General features: G+C 35.1%; 1 protein-coding gene across 3 annotated transcripts in view; it reads right to left on the bottom strand.

Annotated features, from left to right (window-relative positions):
- Positions 1 to 19,470, bottom strand: part of FAT4 (FAT atypical cadherin 4) — a 189,089-nt gene that overhangs the window by 72,898 nt on the left and 96,721 nt on the right. For all 3 annotated transcript variants that reach the window (XM_011948635.1, XM_011948636.1, XM_011948637.1), the window contains exons 4-6: positions 18,100 to 18,450; positions 11,119 to 12,041; positions 10,301 to 10,475 (exon numbers count right to left, since the gene is read on the bottom strand). In XM_011948635.1, the coding sequence (XP_011804025.1) occupies positions 10,301 to 10,475; positions 11,119 to 12,041; positions 18,100 to 18,450 (1,449 nt within the window). The remainder of the gene's footprint in view (positions 1 to 10,300; positions 10,476 to 11,118; positions 12,042 to 18,099; positions 18,451 to 19,470) is intronic.

Here is a 19,470-nt window from a genome sequence, read left to right as displayed (position 1 = left end):
TCATTGGTAGCTTAATGGGGTTGGCATTGAATCCATAAATTACCTTGGGCAGTATAGCCCTTTTCACGATATTGATTCTTCCTATCCATGAGCATAGAATATTCTTCCATTTGTTTGTGTCCTCTTTTATTTCGTTGAGCAATGGTTTGTAGTTCTCCTTGAAAAGGTCCTTCACATCCCTTGTAAGTTGGATTCCTAGGTATTTTATTCCCTGTGAAGCAATTGTGAATGGGAGCTCACTCACGATTTAGCTCTCTGCCTGTTATTGATATATAAGAATGCTAGTGATTTTTGCACATTGATTTTGTATCCTGAGACTTTGCTGAAGTTGCTTATCAGCTTAAGGAGATTTTGGGCTGAGACGATGGGGTTTTCTAAATATACAGTCATGTCATCTGCAAACAGGGACAATCTGACTTCCTCTTTTCCTAACTGAATACCCTTTATTTCTTTCTCCTGCCTGATTGCCCTGGCCAGAATTTCCAACACTATGTTGAACAGGAGTGATGAGAGAGGGCATCCCTGTCTTGTGCCAGTTTTCAAGGGGAATGGTTACAGTTTTTGCCTATTCAGTATGATATTGGCTGTGATTTTGTCATAAATAGCTCTTATTATTTGGAGATATAGTCCATCAATACCGAATTTATGAGTTTTTAGCATGAAGGGCTGTTGAATTTTGTCAAAGGCCTTTTCTGCATCTATTGAGATAATCATGTGGTTTTTGTCTTTGGTTCTGTTCATAGGCTGGATTACGTTTACTGATTTTCGTATGTTGTACCAGCCTTGCATCCCAGGGATGAAGCTCACTTGATCATGGTAGATAAGCTTTTTGATGTGCTGCTGGATTCGGTTTGCCAGTATTTTACCGAAGATTTTTGGATCGATGTTCATCAGGAATATTGGTCTAAAATTATCTTTTTTTGTTGTGTCTCTGCCAGGCTTTGGTATCAGGATAATGTTGACCTCATAGAATGAATTAGGGAGGATTCCCTCTTTTTCTATTGATTGGAATAATTTCAAACGAAATGGTAGCAGCTCCTCCTTGTACCTCTGGTAGAATTTGCCTGTGAATCTGTCTGGTCCTGGATTTTTTCTGGTTGGTAGCCTATTAATTATTGCCTCAGTTTCAGAGCCTGTTATTGGTACACCAAAAGCAATGGCAACAAAAGCCAAAATTGACAAATGGGATCTAATTAAACTAAAGAACTTCTGCACAGCAAAAGCAACTACCATCAGAGTGAACAAGCAACCCACAGAATGGGAGAAAATGTTTGTAATCTACTCATCTGACAAAGGGCTAATATCCAGAACGTACAAGGAACTCAAACAAATTTACAAGAAAAAAAAACAAAAACCCCATCAAAAAGTAGGCAAAGGATATGAACAGATCTCAAAAGAACACATTTATGCAGCCAACAGACACATGAAAAAATGCTCATCATCACCAGCCCTCAGAGAAATGCAAATCGAAACCACAATGAGATAACATCTCACACCAGTTAGAATGGCAATCAATAAAAAGTCAGGAAACAACAGGTGCTGGAGAAGACGTGGAGAAATAGGAACATTTTTACACTGTTGGTAGAACTGTAAACTAGTTCAATCATTGTGGAAGACAGTGTGGCGATTCTTCAAGGATCTAGAATTAGAAATACCATTTTACCCAGCCATCCCATTACTGGGTATATACCCAAAGAATTATAAATCATGCTGCTATAAAAACACATGCACACATATGTTTATTGCAGCACTATTCACAACAGCAAAGACTTGGAACCAACCCAAATGTCCATCAATGACAGACTGGATTAAGAAAATGTGGCACATATACTCCATGGAATACTATGCAGCCATAAAAAAGATGAGTTCATGTCCTTTGTAGGGACATGGATGCAGCTGGAAATCATCATTCTCAGCAAACTATCGCAAGTACAGAAAACCAAACACCGCATGTTCTCACTCATAGGTGGGAATTGAACAATGAGAACACTTGGACACAGGAAGGGGAATATCACACATGGGGGCCTGTTGTGGGATTGGGGGACCGGGGAGGGATAGTATTCAGAGATATAATGTAAATGATGAGTTAATGGGTGCAGGACACCAACATGACACATGTATATATATGTAACAAACCTGCACATTGTGCACTTGTACCATAGAACATAAAGTATAATAAAAAAATAAAAATAAATAAATAAAAGGCAATCCATGTTAGATTAATAATATATTAAAAAATCCTGTCCCATATATCTATAACTATAAATAAATTTATTTTAGATGTATCAAAAAAAGAGAGAATTGTTAAATATCAATAAGCCCATAGAAGTGTAATAGTCTCACTGACTGTGTTAATCTCTTCTCACCCTGCTATAACGACATACCTGGTACTGGGCAATTTATAAAGGAAAGATGCTTAATTAACTCACAATTACCCAGAGCTGAAGAGGCCTCAAGAAACTTATAATCATGGCAGAAGCAGGGGCAAACATGTCCTTATTCACAAGGCAGCAGAAGAGAGAAGAATGAGATGTGCAGAGTGAAGTGGGGTAAAGCGCTCATAAAACCACCACATCTCCTGAGAACTCACTCACTATTAGGAGAACAGCATGGAAGTAACTGCCCCCATGATTTAATTATCTCCCACTAGGTTCCTCTCAGGACATGTGGGGATTAAGGGAATTACAATTCAAGATGAGATTGGGGTGGGCACACATTCAAACCATATCATTCTGTCCCTGGCCCCTCTCAAATCTCATGTCCTCACATTTCAAAACAAAATCATGCTTTCCCAAGAGTCTCCGAAAGTCTTAACTTATCTCAGCATTAACTCAAAAGTCCAAGTCCAAAGTCTCATCTGAGAAAAGGTACATCCCTTACACCTATGAGTCTGTAAAATCAAAAGCAAAATAGTTACTTCATAGATATAAAGGGGGGCAGGCATTGGGTAAATATATCCATTCCAAATGGGAAAAATTGGCAAAAACAAAGGGGCTACAGGCCCCCAAATGTCTAAAATTCAGTAGAACAGATAAAGCTTAAAGCTCCAATTGATCTCCTTTGACTCCACGTCTCACATCCAGGGTACACTGATGCAAGATGTAGGCTCCCATGGTCTTGGGCAGCTCTGTCCCTGTGGCTTTGCAGGGTACAGCCCCACACCCAGCTGCCTTCATGGGCTGATGGTGAGTGCCTGCAGCTTTTCCAGCTGCATGGCCTTCTTCTCACAGCTCCATGAGGCAATGCCCCAGTGGGGACTCTGTGTAGGTGCTCCAATCCGACATTTCCCTTTCACACTGCTCTAGCAGAGGTTCTCCATGAGGCTCTGCCCTTGAATAAAACTTCTGCCTGGACATCCAGGTGTTTCCATACATACTCTGAAATTTAGGCAGAGGTTTCCAAACCTCACTTCTTGACCTCTGTGCACCTGCAGGCTCAACCCCATGTGGAAACTTCCAAGGCCTGGGGTTTATACCCTCTGAAGCAACAGCCTGAGCTGAGCCTTCGCCCCTTTTAGCCACAGCTAGAGTGACTGGGATGCGAGGTAACACCTCACTAGGTTGTACACAGCAGTGGTGACCTAGGGCCACCCAAGGAAACCATTTTTTCCTCCGAGGCCTCCTGGCCTGTGATGGGAGAGGCTGTCGAGAAGGTCTCTGACATGCCTTGGAGACATTTTCCCCGCTGTCTTCGTGATTATCATTTGGCTCCTGGTTACTTATTCAAATTTCTTCAGTGGGCTTGAATTTCTCCCCCAGAAAATGGGTTTTTCTCTTATATTGCAATGTCAGGCTGCAAATTTTCAAAACTTTTATGCTCTGCTTCATCTTAAATGCTTTGTCATTTAGAAATTTCTTCTGCCAGTTACTTTAAATCATCTCTCTCAAATTCAAAGTTCCACAGATCTCTAGGGCAGGGGCAAAATGCCACCAGTCTCTTTGCATAGCAAGGGTGACCTTTGCTCTAGTTTCCAAGAAGTTCCTCATCTCCATCTGTGACCACATCAGACTGGACTTCATTTTCCATACCACCTCAGCATTTCGGTCAAAGCCATTCAAAAAGTCTGTAGGAAGTTCCAAACTTTCCAACATTTTTCTCTCTTGTTCTGAGCCCTCCAAACTGTTCCCATCTCTGCCGGTTACTGAGTTCCAAAGTCACTTCCACATTTTTGGGTATTTTTACAGCAGTGCCCTACTCTATGATATCAGTAACCTGTATTAGTCTGCTTTCATGTTGCTAATAAAGACATACCCAAGACTGGGTAATTTACAAAAGAAAGAGGATTAATTGACCCACAGTTCGGCATGGCTGAGAAGGCCTCAGGAAACTTACAATCACAGCAGAGGGGGAAGCAATCACATCTTTCTTCACATGGCGACAGGAGAGAGAAGTGCTGACCAAAGGGGGAAAGCCCCTTATAAAACCATTAGATCTCGTAAGAACTCACTCACTATCAAGAGAACAGCACGGAGGTAACTGCCCCCATGATTCAATAACTTCCCACCAGGTTCCTCCCATGACATATAGGGATTATGGGAATCACAATTCAAGATGAGATTTGGTGGGGACACAGGCAAATCATACCGTTAACTGTAATAAGAACTTATTTATAAAATGCATTAAATTAGCATCATAGTTTGATTTTAATTAATGCAAAATGATAATTGGCAGTGATAATTACCAATATTATCATCTTCTAGGCATAATGCCTAACAAATTCTTTCTATCTTCTTTATTTAACTATTAAATTTAAACAATGTCTAAATTTAAGCTTATTTTCAAAATACCAATAATTAAAATTACTGATTCCACTTAATTTGGCTTCACTTAAAAATGATTTCAAACTTTTATTTATTTAGGGAAAGAAAAATAGCAGTTGAATGTTTCATTTATTAAAGTGAAATGAATAAAGTATAAAAAAAGATGCTTAAAATTGCATTTTTATAAGTTTGTGTCATAGAGAGAGTTAGAATATGTTTTAAGGAATATCCTGATTTCCTTAAAAATATTTAATACATATGATACGGATGAGCAAGAATTTAGTTGCAAGCCAGAAATTCTAAATATTATACTTGACTTTGCCACTACCTGGGTCTGCAAGTTCTAGCACACTGCTTATCTAACCCAGGCTTCAATTTTCTTATCTGGAAAATAAAGGAAGTGGACTGGCTCATCTCCAAGAAACCTCCTGGCCAAAAAAATCATCACTTAATGTCAGATTTCTCTAACTTAGAATTGTTTCATATGTAGCTTTGTTTAAAAACTCTTCCAAAATATACACTGAATACAACTGTAGCACCCCAAAACTGTCATATCAGTTTGTTTTACTGCTTTCTTGCACACTAATTCAGTTCCCTGAAAGAGTAGTGGCAGATATTAATGCCTCACAGCATTTAAATTTATTTTTGAGGGCATAATCTCATCTTGAGTTAAAAAAATTCTAAAAGGTCTGGACAAATTACTTGAATAAACATACATCTGTTGGAATAATTTAGGTGAACACCAAAATTTCCATAATAAAATTTAAAACAAGCAAATTTTTCATATTAAGTTGATGTGAAATAATGGGCCCTTACATTTAAGCTATGTGAAACTAACTGCCACTTGTGCTTAGAGGGTGCTTAGATATTCGGGAGATATGAAAGATTCACAATTGTTTGCTTTGGGAAGCCCAGATACAAAAGAGTTGTTGAATGATAAAACTATTCAGGCCAGGCGCAGTGGCTCACGCCTAGCACTTTAGGAGGACAAGGAGGGTGGATTGCCTGTGCTAAGGAGTTCGAGACCAGCCTGGGCAACATGGTGAAACCCTGTCTCTACTAAAATACAAAAAAATTAGCCAAGCATGGCGGTGTGTCCCAGTTACTTGGGAGGCTGAGGCAGGAGAATTGCTTGAATCCAGGAGGTGGAGGTTGCAGTGAGCCAAGATCACGCCACTACACATCAGCCTGGGCAACAGAGCGAGACTCCGTCTCCAAAACAAACAAACAAAAAGAACAAAAACTATTCAAAAGCATGTAGTTCCTGCTCATGCAGGTTTTGAATTAAATCTTACGAGCCAGACTAAGAAAAAGTGGATAGTAAAGCAGAGAGTAGCAATAAGACCTGTCTAGAAACATCTAATAGATAACAGAATTGAATCAGAGCCAGAAGGTTCAGGGGAAAGTCATGAGAATATAGCTCAAGCAGTATTTTAAGCACTTGAAACTGAATTAAACCCACAAAATGCTTCACTGGGTCCTTACATATGACTGCAATTTGTCACATCACACTAAACACCACAAAGCCTTAAACACTTGTGCTGATTTTCAAAACAGAGATCAATTTGAATGACCACAGCCAACCTAGCAAAAACTTCTGGAATTTCAGCCATGAGTTAAAAATGATTTGCACTTTTTTATTTTGGAAGATTCTTTTAAAAAATCTGCAAACAATGAATATATAACAATAAACTAAATATGAGTATGTTAAATAAATATAAATAACAGTTACATATTAAAATAATAGTTTGTCTTTCAAATGATAACTATCATTATTCAACAAATATAACTTAATCATTCAACAAATATTTATTAAGCACCTATTATGTTGCAGGTCCTTTTCTAAGTGTTTCTGAGAATCCCATTTTGAATAAGACTTAGGAAGTTCACTTTCTCTGGAAATCTGATAGAGATGGATAAGGTAAACAAACTCTATATACTCATATATTTTATGTAGAAGAATACAATTTTAGATAGGAATTTGTGTTAAGAAATCACAAATAGGTAAGTTGATAGAGTGACACTGGGGAGAGGGCAACGGCAAACATAACACTGCTGGTCAGATAAGTCCTCTCTGAGAAGTTGACATTTTATCTAAAATAATGAAAAAATGACCATGACATAAATGCCCCTCTCCTCCACCAAACCAAACCAAACAGCTGGATGTAGAGTAGAAAATTCCAGGCAGAGAGAACTACAAGTGCAAAAGGCCAACATGGCAGAAAGGTTGGCATTGTTAAGGAAGTCTGATTGATTGGTTGGCATTGGCAATATGCAGTAAACGTTTAGCAACTGCTTTCAAGAAACAGGCCAACTAGATTCAAAGCATTTACTGATTTTCATGGTGTAAATACTTCTACATTGGCCAATTGCAATCTAAGAAGGTGATGATACTAAATGCAGAACTGAGAGGAGACAAAGGGTGAGCTGGGGCCAGTGCATGGCACTGGCTCAAAATAAAGGTGGCAGCTGGTGGTGGTGGAGGGGTTCAGTTAAATTGACAGAGACCAGGTTATTTAATCCCATGTAGTCAATGGTAAGACATTTAAATTTTATTCTTAGAAATCATTGCAGGGTCTCTACGCAAGAGATGGAGTATGATGATCTAATTTATAGTTTTAAATGTTCATGTGTTGCCTGTTGGAAAATGCACCATGCAGGAGAAAAGATAGGCAGTTAGCAAGCTATCATACTACCCCTAGCTTAGACTAAGGAGGTAGTATCGGAGGTAAAGAAAAGTGGATACATCCAGGACAATTTTGGACATTTTTGAAGCTGAGTCTACTTGTTAATGAATTTGTTGGATATGGTGTACAGAGGAAGAGAAAAGAAGAATAATAACAAGGTTTCCCTTCAGCAATTGTGAAATGCTCTACAGAGCAATTTGTTTAAGGTAGGGAGGTGAATAGAAGTCAAAAGTGTTACTTTGGCCTTACTAAGCTTGAAATGTCTAGCAAACATGCTGACTGACATTAATAGCTAAAATAAGCAATTCTTTTTATCTATTTGATCAACAAACTTTCATATAGATATTCGTATTTCCAATCATAGATACAAACATGAAGGAATAGGAAAGTTGTCGGAGGCCATATAGCTGGGAATGTCAGAGGTAGGATGTGAACTGGGATTTAACTATAAAGTCTATGTATTTAACTCTAGGATATACTTCCATTTCTATCTGAATTCATTTTTTAAAGTATACTCTTCTAGTTTCCCTGATAATGTCCTGCTACTTACTCCATTTAAAACATTATTTTATTTATTGCACATATGAGAAAATAGTAAGGCAAACTCTTGTAAGAAAGGCTACTTAGGAATAGAATGCCTAACCCATAGGAATGACATTACTGCTTTAGAGCAAATTCTCCTTTAAACTATGTAGCAGTACCTGTATTACTATGCCAGGTGGATGTGTGAGCCTCCTATGAGTTTCTACTTGGTAAAGTAAATCTTTCTAGAAGAAATAACAATAAGTAATGCATAATGAAGGCTGAATATCCATACTTTCAGTTATACCTAAGCAACATATCATCAGTAATGGAATTGTAGTCTGTTTAGCAATTTACTTATCTACAGGAAAAATGAGATATAATTATTATACTCTCTTCCGGTTTTGTAATTTAGTAATGTAACTTTTAGCACCACACACATGATAGTGTGGTTGTAGCTTATTGGAGTAGTAGACAAGAGTAGTTAGAGTTTCCAGATGTGCTACTTTGTAACCATGCAGTCAATAAATAAAAATATGATGATAGTTTAAATGGTAATGTTTTCTCCCTCCCACACTGAAAGATTTAGTGGTTTGCATGATTAAAAAGCTGCCACTGCAATCCGTGCCATACTGATGAAATTGACCTATCTCTGGGCTAAGGTAATAGTTCAAAAAAAATGCAAAGGAAAGGTGACTTATGAGATAAAGAATTAAACTCTCAAAATTTTTTAAAAAAATACTTTGATATTTTCCATGTCCTTAGAACACTACAGATTCGAGAAAAACATTGCATCTGGGATCTATTAGCTGCCATATTTTTCTGAAATTTCTCATGCCATTTACGAGTTTGACTTTTGAATTAAAACAGTGAATATGTATTTTAAATCCTCTGTTAAAGATCTCATTCTTGGAAAATAAGATTAAACTGTAGATTCTAAAACCGGATGTCTAAAACTCACATTCTCCTGAAAAAAGTGGTTATTCATATCAAGAGTATCCAAGGGAATTAATTTCAAGGTCACCCAGTTCAACTTTCCTTATAACTTCTGTTTTCTGTATCACACATAACAAGTGAACTTCAGACATCTAATTGAGTATTTATCCACCAGTGGCCTCAGAAATGTCAGTCTATTTCAGAGCAACTTGAAAAACAGTGCTCATAGAGAGCTGTGCTTTGAAACAAGGTTTAATTAATGCTTTCATTTTTAGAGCTGCCGAAACACCATGACTTGGGATACTAATGTCACTGAAACTCATTTGTTCCTCCCATCATGGTCTTCAGCATCATTTTTAAAGCTTTGAGTGACAGGCTTCCACATATCCTAATGTTACTGATAATCTGATTGCTCACCCTCCATAACTTAGGATCCTCCATTACTCTATTGGGCAGAATCTTCACACATCTGATCTGCATATTTCTTATTTAATAGAAATTAGGGTTAGACTTCTGTTACTTATCCTTATACTAATAATTCCAAGTCCTGGTTTCCCCCGATCCCAATTTTCCAGGCTGATGGCATCAGGAACTTGTAGTTTGGCTCCCTGGAACCAGGACTTGGTTCTTGAGCAGCCTGCACATTTAGATCAATGCTTCACTGAACACTGAGCCACCTTCTAGTGAAAGCTCCTCCTAACAGACTGACTCACCCATGTCTATCAGAAGAGAAGTGGTTGGAACCATCTAAATGTTTCCAAAGCTAAAGTACTTTAAATGACTCCTGGCTCAGGAAGTAGAGCTAAGGTGATATCCAGAGGTACTCAATCGGCTTATAGGGCAAGAATTCATTCTGTTTTATGGGAATAGGGCTTAGGTGGTGATGACCTTTAGCCCTTGCCACTTATATATAAATGTCATAAAGTGAATTATGTGCCATCAATAATATAGAGGCAATCAGAATTTCGAGCATTAGTAAAAGTGAACAAATATTTCATTTAATGGCAAACAGAAAATACTTCATACTCATACTATGAAGAAATTATTATTATTTAATTAATTTATTTATTTTGGGACAAGTTTCGTTCTTGTTGCCCAGGCTGGAGAACAGTGGCACGATCTCGGCTCACTGCAACATCCGCCTCCTGGGTTCAAGTGATTCTCCTGCCTCAGTCTCCTGAGTAACTGGGATTACAGGCATACACCACCATGTTCAGCTAATGTTTGTACTTTTAGTAGTGATGGGGTTTCACCATGTTGGTCAGGCTGGTCTTGAACTCCTGACCTCAGGTAATCCATTCACCTCGGCCTCCCAAAGTGCTGGGGTTACAGGCGTGAGCCACCGTGCCTGGCCTAGAAATTATTTACAGATGAACAAGGTCGTAATGGACTTACCTCCATCTATAGCTGTAATCATTAAGATAAACTGCTCTTTTGTTTCCCTATCCAGACTCTGTGTTACTCCAAGTTCTCCACTGGCTGAGAGAGTAAAAGCGTTGTCTTCATTACCACCATACAGAACATATGAGAGTTTGCTGTTAGATCCTTGATCATCATCTCTTGCTACCACCTAGAGAATAGTACATATCATGATGTGAGTAAAACAAACAATGCATCTCATGAAATAAAATGCCTGCACTAAAAAAAAAAACGAGGTAAAACCATGTTAAGAGATTCCGAAGATATATTTTTAGATTTTCAAGTAAAAAATAAAAATGGCACACTATAGTATGTATCATCCGAGTCTATTTGTGTAAAAATATCCATCAAGCTAATGCACAGCATTTTTGGAAGGCGTCATAAAAAATTTTAAGAACAGTTTCACCTAGGTAGTTAAATATATGAAGGAAAAGAGTAGAGCAATATTTGTAACAAATTTTTCAAACACTTCCATCATTTTATTTTTTACTATGTGCTGATATTATCCTTGTGGAACAAAATTCAAAAACGCAAATACATAAATGTGTGAAACATGAGTATCCACAAAAGAAAGCTAGTAAAACACAACAGTTTCATCGATGAGGAAATTAAGAGGTTGTTAGGTATGATGTTTTTAAACCTTTCCTTTTCAAAATTTGCTATATCTGCAATTGAGCATTTCTGGTTGAGAATGAGGAGAGAAGAGGGGAAGCATAAACACTGTAGAAGAGGGAAAGTTTTCAAATAGATGTCTTATAATTAAGACAACACTTGCTTTATTTAAATATACTGACCTGAAGAATTGTTCTGGGTAGTGTCTGTAAATTCTCAGGGACATTTACAGAATACGGAGATAGCTCAAATACAGGAACAAAGTCATTAATATCCAGTAGAACAATGCTGACCATGGAGGTATCAGTTCTCGGTGTGCTGCCTCGATCTGCTGCCTGAACAGTTAAATGGTAGGTAGGGGTCTTTTCTCTATCCAAAGGTTTAGCGACAGTGATGGCACCTGTGACAGAGTCTATCCGAAATTCCTGATTGGTATTACCATTAACAATGCCATAGCGAACCTGTCCATTTGTGCCTTCATCTCCATCTGCTGCAAACACTTGTATTATATCTGTTCCAGTAAGTGTGTTTTCATTAACCTCCACTTTATACAAAGCTTGTGCAAAGATGGGGTTGTTATCATTGATGTCAAGTACCATAACTATAACCTCTGTAGATGAAGAGAGAGATGGTTGACCTTTGTCTGTAGCCACCACTGTTAGAGTATAATTAGAAACCTCTTCTCTGTCCAGTTCTCCAGTGAGCCTCACTTCACCATCAATGGTCCCAATACTGAACTTGTTTCCCAAAGGGTTCAGCAGAGTGTACTCAATATAGCTGTTTGGGCCACTATCTGGGTCAGATGCTTGAGCTTTGAAAACAACAGTATCAATAGGTGTATTTTCTGGAATGTATGTCAATTTAGGGGAAAGAAATGTTGGTGGGTTATCATTTACATCCAACAAAATAATGGAGACTTGAGCAGTGCTTGTGAATCTGGAGGCTGGAATCTGTGGCAGGTCATGCACCTGAACAACCAAGTTGTAGAAGGACTGACTTTCCCGATCCAAAGCTTTTAGGACTTTGAGTACACCATTCTTGTCAACAGTAAACTGCCCAAGACTATCACCTGAAGCAATGCTATAAGCCAATTGAGAGTTGATGCCTGAAATTAAAGGGAAGAAAAAAAAATATCTTAAACATATGCTGATTGCAGAACAAGCTACGGCAAAACTTTTGGCAAGTAATTTGGCATGTTTGATATACCATGCACCCAAACACACTTTAGGAAATCCTGTGAGCAAATGATCTATATACTGCTTGCTATTTACTAGGGTGTTGACATGTTAAATTACAAAAGTAAAGAGGAGAAAAATATTCCAGAGAGCAGATAGTTTTCTGTATATTTCCTTGTTTCTATCACATAATTCTTGATTGTCCAACACTAACAGTGCCACACATTATACTATTAGCCAAACATTTGTAACTTCAGTAATTTAGGGAGGCTGAACCAATTTTCAAGAAAGGGTAATAAAATTTTCTGTTGTATGGCATTAGTCATGAATGCTGTAAGTGTACTTTTATATTTCGTGTCAAAATCAGTAAATACTTATTAATTCCTATTAAGCATCTAGCTAAGTAATGACCTTTGAGATAATAGTTATCTTTCAAATTTTATTAAACACATTTAATGTTTCAAAAAAGTATTTTTAAAGAAATTGTTAGCAGTAAAATTATACATAAAGCTTTCCAAATATAAATGTTCATGATATTATTGGACTGTATTTAGATACTGTTGATTTTTCTTAGGATCATGTGTCATATTTTAGTTTAAAAATGGTTTCTAAATCCTCATTTCAGAAAACGAATGCAGAGATTCTTATAACAAAAATGATGTGGAGCATATACATCATCTTATTGTTTCAGTAACTAAAGGTAAATAACAAATAAGCAGTGAAAACAGAAAGAAGTCAGTTTCTGCCTGAGTGGTGTTTTCTTCTCTGGACTATAATGACATGTGCATTTTTGTATCTTATCCTAATGACATTGGAAAAATTATAGGATATTATGATAAAAACATACTGTACATGTAGATAATCTATCTTTACTAAAGATGTATATTCTGGGACTAGCAAATATCTACTGACTAACCTGAATTACTTACAATTATCTTCTATATTTCTAATGTTAATTTCAACTATCTAGGTTTCTGAATTCTGCCTATGAGAAGTGATGTTCATTTTTGGCAAAAGTCGTCTAGAACAATTTAATCACCCTTTCACTCTTTTCTTGAAAACAATTCTTTCTCATTATTCTATGAATACTTCAGTTAACTTTTGCCTTTTTTTGAACTTCATCAAGTTCTTTAAGAAGTTAAATTTAACCTGAGTATGAGATTTTTTTCTACTATGTAGAACTCATTGTTTTCAAAAACACCTCAGTTACTCGTATTCTGTGACTTTACTGTCTCTAATAGCCTTCGCCTAATTTGAAACATAGGAAAATATTGATGAATATAACTTTCAGGCAATGACTTATTAATAAAAATTTCTAGGATAAATAATGAGTAAATCATTGAAAAGGTAGTTTATTTTTCCCCCTCATTATGAGTTGTGGCTTTTAATCTTAAGACTACTCACAAGTGAACAAAGAAGAGGTTATAAAGTTCAGAATACTTAGGAGTCTGAAAATCAGGAAAAATATGAATAAATAAAGCTAATAGGTGTCAGAGGTCAATTCATCCACAGGAAAGAAACAGAATTGTAGAATCTGACTACAACAAGGTTAACAGCCTATTTCAACCCTTGTCTTAAACTTCCACAGGCTTCACAGGATAAAAATTTCCATTACCTTCATATATATATAGAGAGAGAGAGAGAGCTTTTAGGACTTTCATTACAACATAAATATACATATATACATTATATTGTGTGTGTATATATTTACTCAAACATTATAACATATATATATTCAGTATCCATATATACACACATACAAAATTTATTTTTAATTATGCATATATGTGTGTTTCTATTAATGTCTACATACATAATTACTTTTAATTACTTTTTAAGAAAATTTTCTGCATTTCCTGTGAAAAAGTTCATCAGTAAATATTGAATCCCTATTCTTTTGGGGACACGATTATTATTGAGAAATGCAGCTATGAAAACACCTGAATGAAAATAAATACCAACAAGCAGAGACACAGAATTTAATTCTAGAGAAGCATATAAAATCTTTCATATCTAAGATCAAAATACATTAAAAATACTGACATTTTACATGGCCTAACATTTCTACACAAACCAACAGGAATGGGAACAATTAAATCAAGTATCTGAACATCCTTAGTCCATCATGTATGCTTTTTCCTTGAGTAAACAGCTAAATTGCAGAGGCAAAAAGAGAATGTGATCCCAAAATTTTATAGCCTTGCTGTAAACAGCAGAACAGCCTCTTTTATAAATGCAAAAAGTTTGGTAGATGAATGGGTAAGCGAAGTAATAAATTTTAACTAACTAAAAGTATAACAAAAGAAAAATTTGCTTTTATGTTCAAATACATAATGACAAATATATTAACTAACAACATCAAATATAAACTGAAGATAATTATTATTGATGAAACTAAAAAATATAACAATTTTTTACATAAAATATTGCCATTTTATAGAAGAAGTAGCTCTTATCTCAGGAACTGAAAATTAATTGCTGCAATTACAGGTCATGGAATCTGTCTACATTTACTTTACTGTAATGAAGATAACTTTTCGTTTCTGACAAGTCTAAAAAGTGAATTTGGCCATACACATCTCATCTAGAAAATACATGCAGACATAGAAAAACTCAAACTTCTCCCTGAATATTTGAAATATACTGAAAAATACTAAGCTTAGACCATTTTAATCTATTTTTGTGACAAATATCTGAATGATGAGACACTAAACACATTATTTTAATATTATTATTTTTACATTGTTTTGAATTCTAAACTTTATCCATAAGTGTTTCAATTTAAATTTAGTGGGCTTTAATGGCCCAACAGATCTTTAAACTTCAAACAGCCCACTGTGAACCATTTGTGTTCAATGTTCTCCAAGTCATTTAGTTACACGATTCTTCCTGGCAGTTTTATTGCATACGTATGGTTTTATGGTTCTGTCATATATACATACACATACACACACTATATATAGATACATACATATCTATATACTGTATTTCAGTCTCATGAATAATTTAGTTCTAAGAAGCACAGCACATAAAATATATATTATAAATATATAAAAATACATATAAATACTAAAATATATTTTAAAAGTATAGGTGTATAGTTTCATGCTATAAAATGTGTACATTTACTCACAATCTATAAATGCCATCTTCTAATTTCTATAAAGAACTAATATTTATCAACTTTTCACACAGCTGCAACACAAAGAAGTATTTTGAATAACATCCATCTTTATAAAGCAGTTTCAACAAGGTCATCGGATCACTGGAATATATGAATCTCAATGGTGTGTATTGTACACCAATACTATATAGCTACATTTATTCAGCAAAAGTTCCAATTGTATTAGTAGCAAAACATTTTAATATGACTTCCCAATATTTAAAGTATAAAGAATTTATAGGATAATAAAATAACCATCAAAGCCAGAATATTTCCGTGATGCTCCAATTTAAATAGTTTTCCTCAATGTAATACCATATGCATAGTAGTCTTGATGTTAACAGAGGTATTACCCTTCTTGTGAAAACAGTAAAAGATCTGATTTATTTTTATGAAATCATCATGTAAGCTAAATTTTAAACTCTGAATCTATAGAAAGATAACAGTTTGTGATATTTATTTTCATATAAAATGTCTTCATCTAAAAAGATGACAGTATTGCCTCACTGGAACCTTCTGATCAGAGATTGAGATTTATTTGTTAATTTGTTATTTTAAAAAATGTCTGACTAATATTGTCTGTGAAATATTTGACACCCTTTTGTGTAACTGAGCTGGAAAATTTTACAAACAAGCTTACCCTTGTACAGCCTTATCACTGTCCTTGAAATTCAGAAAGAATAGGAATTGTGTAGTATATTTTAGGTCAAGGTGCAGGAAATTACACTGATAAAATTATTCAAACTAAAACAATGAATAAATATTGCTTGAAACTTTTACTCAATACAATTAAGGAAAAATATCACAAAAACTGACTTAGAGCCAATGGTCAATGGATTTCTGTGCTTACATGTGCATGGAATATTCCAGCAGGCTTTTGACAAGCAAAGTTCTTTTCTTTTTATTTTTAAATTTTTGGTATCTTCCCAGTTTCCCTATATTTTAAGTTATGATATGATTAAAATAAAACTTATTCCAGGAAATCATACAATTCTATGAAACAATGGGTTGTCTCTAATATATAACTAATAAATCACAAAGAAACATGGTAGAAAATTCTTCACTATAGAAAAGTTGAGCACAGTCACAGGACAAACAACTTAAGAATATATGATAGGCTTTGAAAAGATTCTTATCTACGGAATAGGTAAACTAACTACTAACAGAGAAGTCAATCTCCAAAACAGAGATTAACCTCAATTATATATAGATGTCTAATTGGAGGGAATTCACAGACCTGGCATGAGGTACATGAAACAGTGTGTGCAGTGTTCTTAGGCCAGGACTGAGTACATGCAAAACGCTTCACAGATGTTGGTCATTGAGATTATTATCAACATCGTTAACATTAAAGTACTGTTACTAGCAATAGTAGTAGTAATAGTATTAGTACTAGCATTACAGCTGTATCTATTTTAGATATATCTTTGTGTTTAATTTTAACTGCACTTGAACTAGAGGAGGAAACTTCAAAATGCTCTTACTCAATGAATTCTAAAGAAAGGGTTTCCCATTTTACTTATTGAAACATATATAAAATACTGTGCTTTTTGCTTCTCATATCGTTCCAAGTGCCATTTATAGACACTATGAAAAGGAAACTAAGTATAGAATAGAATGTTAAAATAGAATAGTATTTTGAGATTTCACAAATCATCCAAGTCAAAAGAATAAGGAAATTCTAAATTGAGATAGATATGCCTGTCACTAGAGACCTATTTCCTCTTCAAAGTACTGTCCCGTGTTTTATATATTGACAAGACAATTTAGTTGCATCCAATGTAAGGGAAAACACAGTACTAATTTTCCAGACAATTCAGTTAAAGATTGCTAATCCATACAATGTTTTCTCTAATGCTGTATTATATAATGTGTGTACTTACAAAACAGGTGTTAGAAGAAAGGCCAAAGGAGTCAGCTATTAAAATAAAGTTTGCCAATTGCTTTTGCAATAAACACAAATCAAACATATGCAAAGTATAAATTTAATGCAAAATTTTAACTTGATCATTTAGCATAAATTAAACAGATCTGAGACTGTCTGTGTTAAAATGAAACCTGGTTAAAATATTATTAGCTGGGCTGGGTGCAGTAGCTTATGCCTGTAATTCCAGTATTTTGGGAGGCTGAGAGAGGTGGGTCACCTGAGGTCAGGAGTTCGAGATCAGCCTGACCAAACTGGAGAAACCCCGTCTCTACTAAAAATACAAACTTTGCCAGGCGTGGTGGTGCATGCCTGTAATCCTAGCTACTTGGGAGGCTGAGGCAGGAGAATCGCTTGAACCTGGAAGGTGGAGGTTGCGGTGAGCTGATATTGCATCATTGCACTCCAGCCTGGGCAACAAGAGCAAAACTCCGTCTCAAGAAAAAAAAAAAAAAAAAATTGTTAGCTATTTGTCAGTCAAAAATATGAAACTAGATTTTGCATTCGCAAGCATTTTTATTTAAGTCTTTGGTTTCATTTTTCAAGTTAAAATAATATATGTAAACTTAAATATTTTTATTTATCTAATAAAAATCTTCAAAAAAAAGTGGCCTTATGACTTCTACATTACTAAACTGAAACACTACCCTACATTTAGGGGGAAAAATAAGATGAAATTTATAAAACAATAAAAGGCACTTTTTTTTATAAATAATAATTTAACTGATAAAGTACTTAATTTTTAAAATCCTCTATAGTTCAGTTATAATTCTAATCATCAACTTTGGAACTATATTCACAAAATGCATTTTTATGACGGCTCAACACAATAAATAAGTGTAATATAAATCTGATGACAGTTTACAACTATTTTTAAAATTATATTAAATAAAATACATACCATCATCTGCATCAGTAACATTAAACACAAGAACAGTAGATCCTACAGGTAGATTCTCCATTAAAGATGTGCTGTATGAATTCAAGCTGAAAATAGGTGGATTATCATTTACATCTAGAATATTGAAATAAACTCTGATGGTAGTAAATTGTCCCCCACCGTCTTCTGCTCGAACAGTGAGGATATAATATTGCTGTACTTCATAATCTAATACTCGAGTCAAATTAAAGACCCCAGTAATGGGATTCAGGAAAAAGATGCCATCTTCATCATCTTCATTCACAATATATGTAATTTCTCCATTCACACCAGAGTCATCATCTGTGGCTAAAATGGCTGCTACCAAAGAACCTATCAAAAGAATAATAGTATAAAATCAAGGAAGCAAGAAATATTACTAAGTGAATATATAGAAAGAGACCAAAAAATGTATTTGTACGGTAAAATATCTTAACTAGAGAACTGCTATGAAAATACAGTGAACATTACATTCTGCAGATTTATATTTTACCATTTCCCTATTTGAATAAAGTATGTGACATACCAGATATCCCGTGGACCTCAGGTTTCAGCATAAATTTCCTGAGGAATTATTAATACATCTGATGTTACATTTCCATCTAGCAGTAACTATCCATAAATATACTGAAGAATTCAACAAACATTGAAGTCAGCATATTGCTAGTGTTAGGAACTGAGGATTCCAAAAATATATAGACGTATGCCCTGATGATACCACTCTAGAACTCATGTGGTCATTGCAATAACTAAGGCAAGAAATAAGTGTGGTGGAATTTCCATAAAGGACACACACAAAGTATCTCAGGGAGTGAAGAAAACACTACAGGTAGAAGGAATCCTTTATAGATGTTTAATTCCTTTGCCAAATGGAGTTTCAAAAATGTATGGCTTATCACGAATAATCATTCCAAATGTAATTCAGAATAAAATTTTAATTTTACATAAAAATTTCCAACAATGGGAATGAAGCATACACACACACACACACACCAGAAACATGGATATTGAGTACTCAGACTAAAAAAATCACAATATAATATGTTCAAAGAAGCAAGATTATAATTAAAGATTCAGTTTCTCATAACACTTAATGGGTGTTTGCTAATACCCAAGCCCTGTGTTAGCAAACTCAATATACTTTCTAAATTATCCTTTACCTTAACTCTAACAGGAATTACTGTTTCCATTTACAGGATAAATAATTGAAACTAAGAGAAATGAATTAACTTGCCTTTGTTCACACAGCTAGTGAGTGTTAGAATCACTATTCACAGTTTTTCATGTACCTTTTTTTGCTGTTCTTTTTATACATAGCAGCAAAATCACATTAGACTTTTTTTTTTTTTTTTT

Source organism: Colobus angolensis, unplaced genomic scaffold, assembly GCF_000951035.1.
Source record: "Colobus angolensis palliatus isolate OR3802 unplaced genomic scaffold, Cang.pa_1.0 Scaffold280, whole genome shotgun sequence".
NCBI lineage: Eukaryota > Metazoa > Chordata > Mammalia > Primates > Cercopithecidae > Colobus > Colobus angolensis.
The sequence above is the reverse complement of the archived record's forward strand: the minus strand, read 5'-3'. Positions and strand labels throughout refer to the sequence as shown.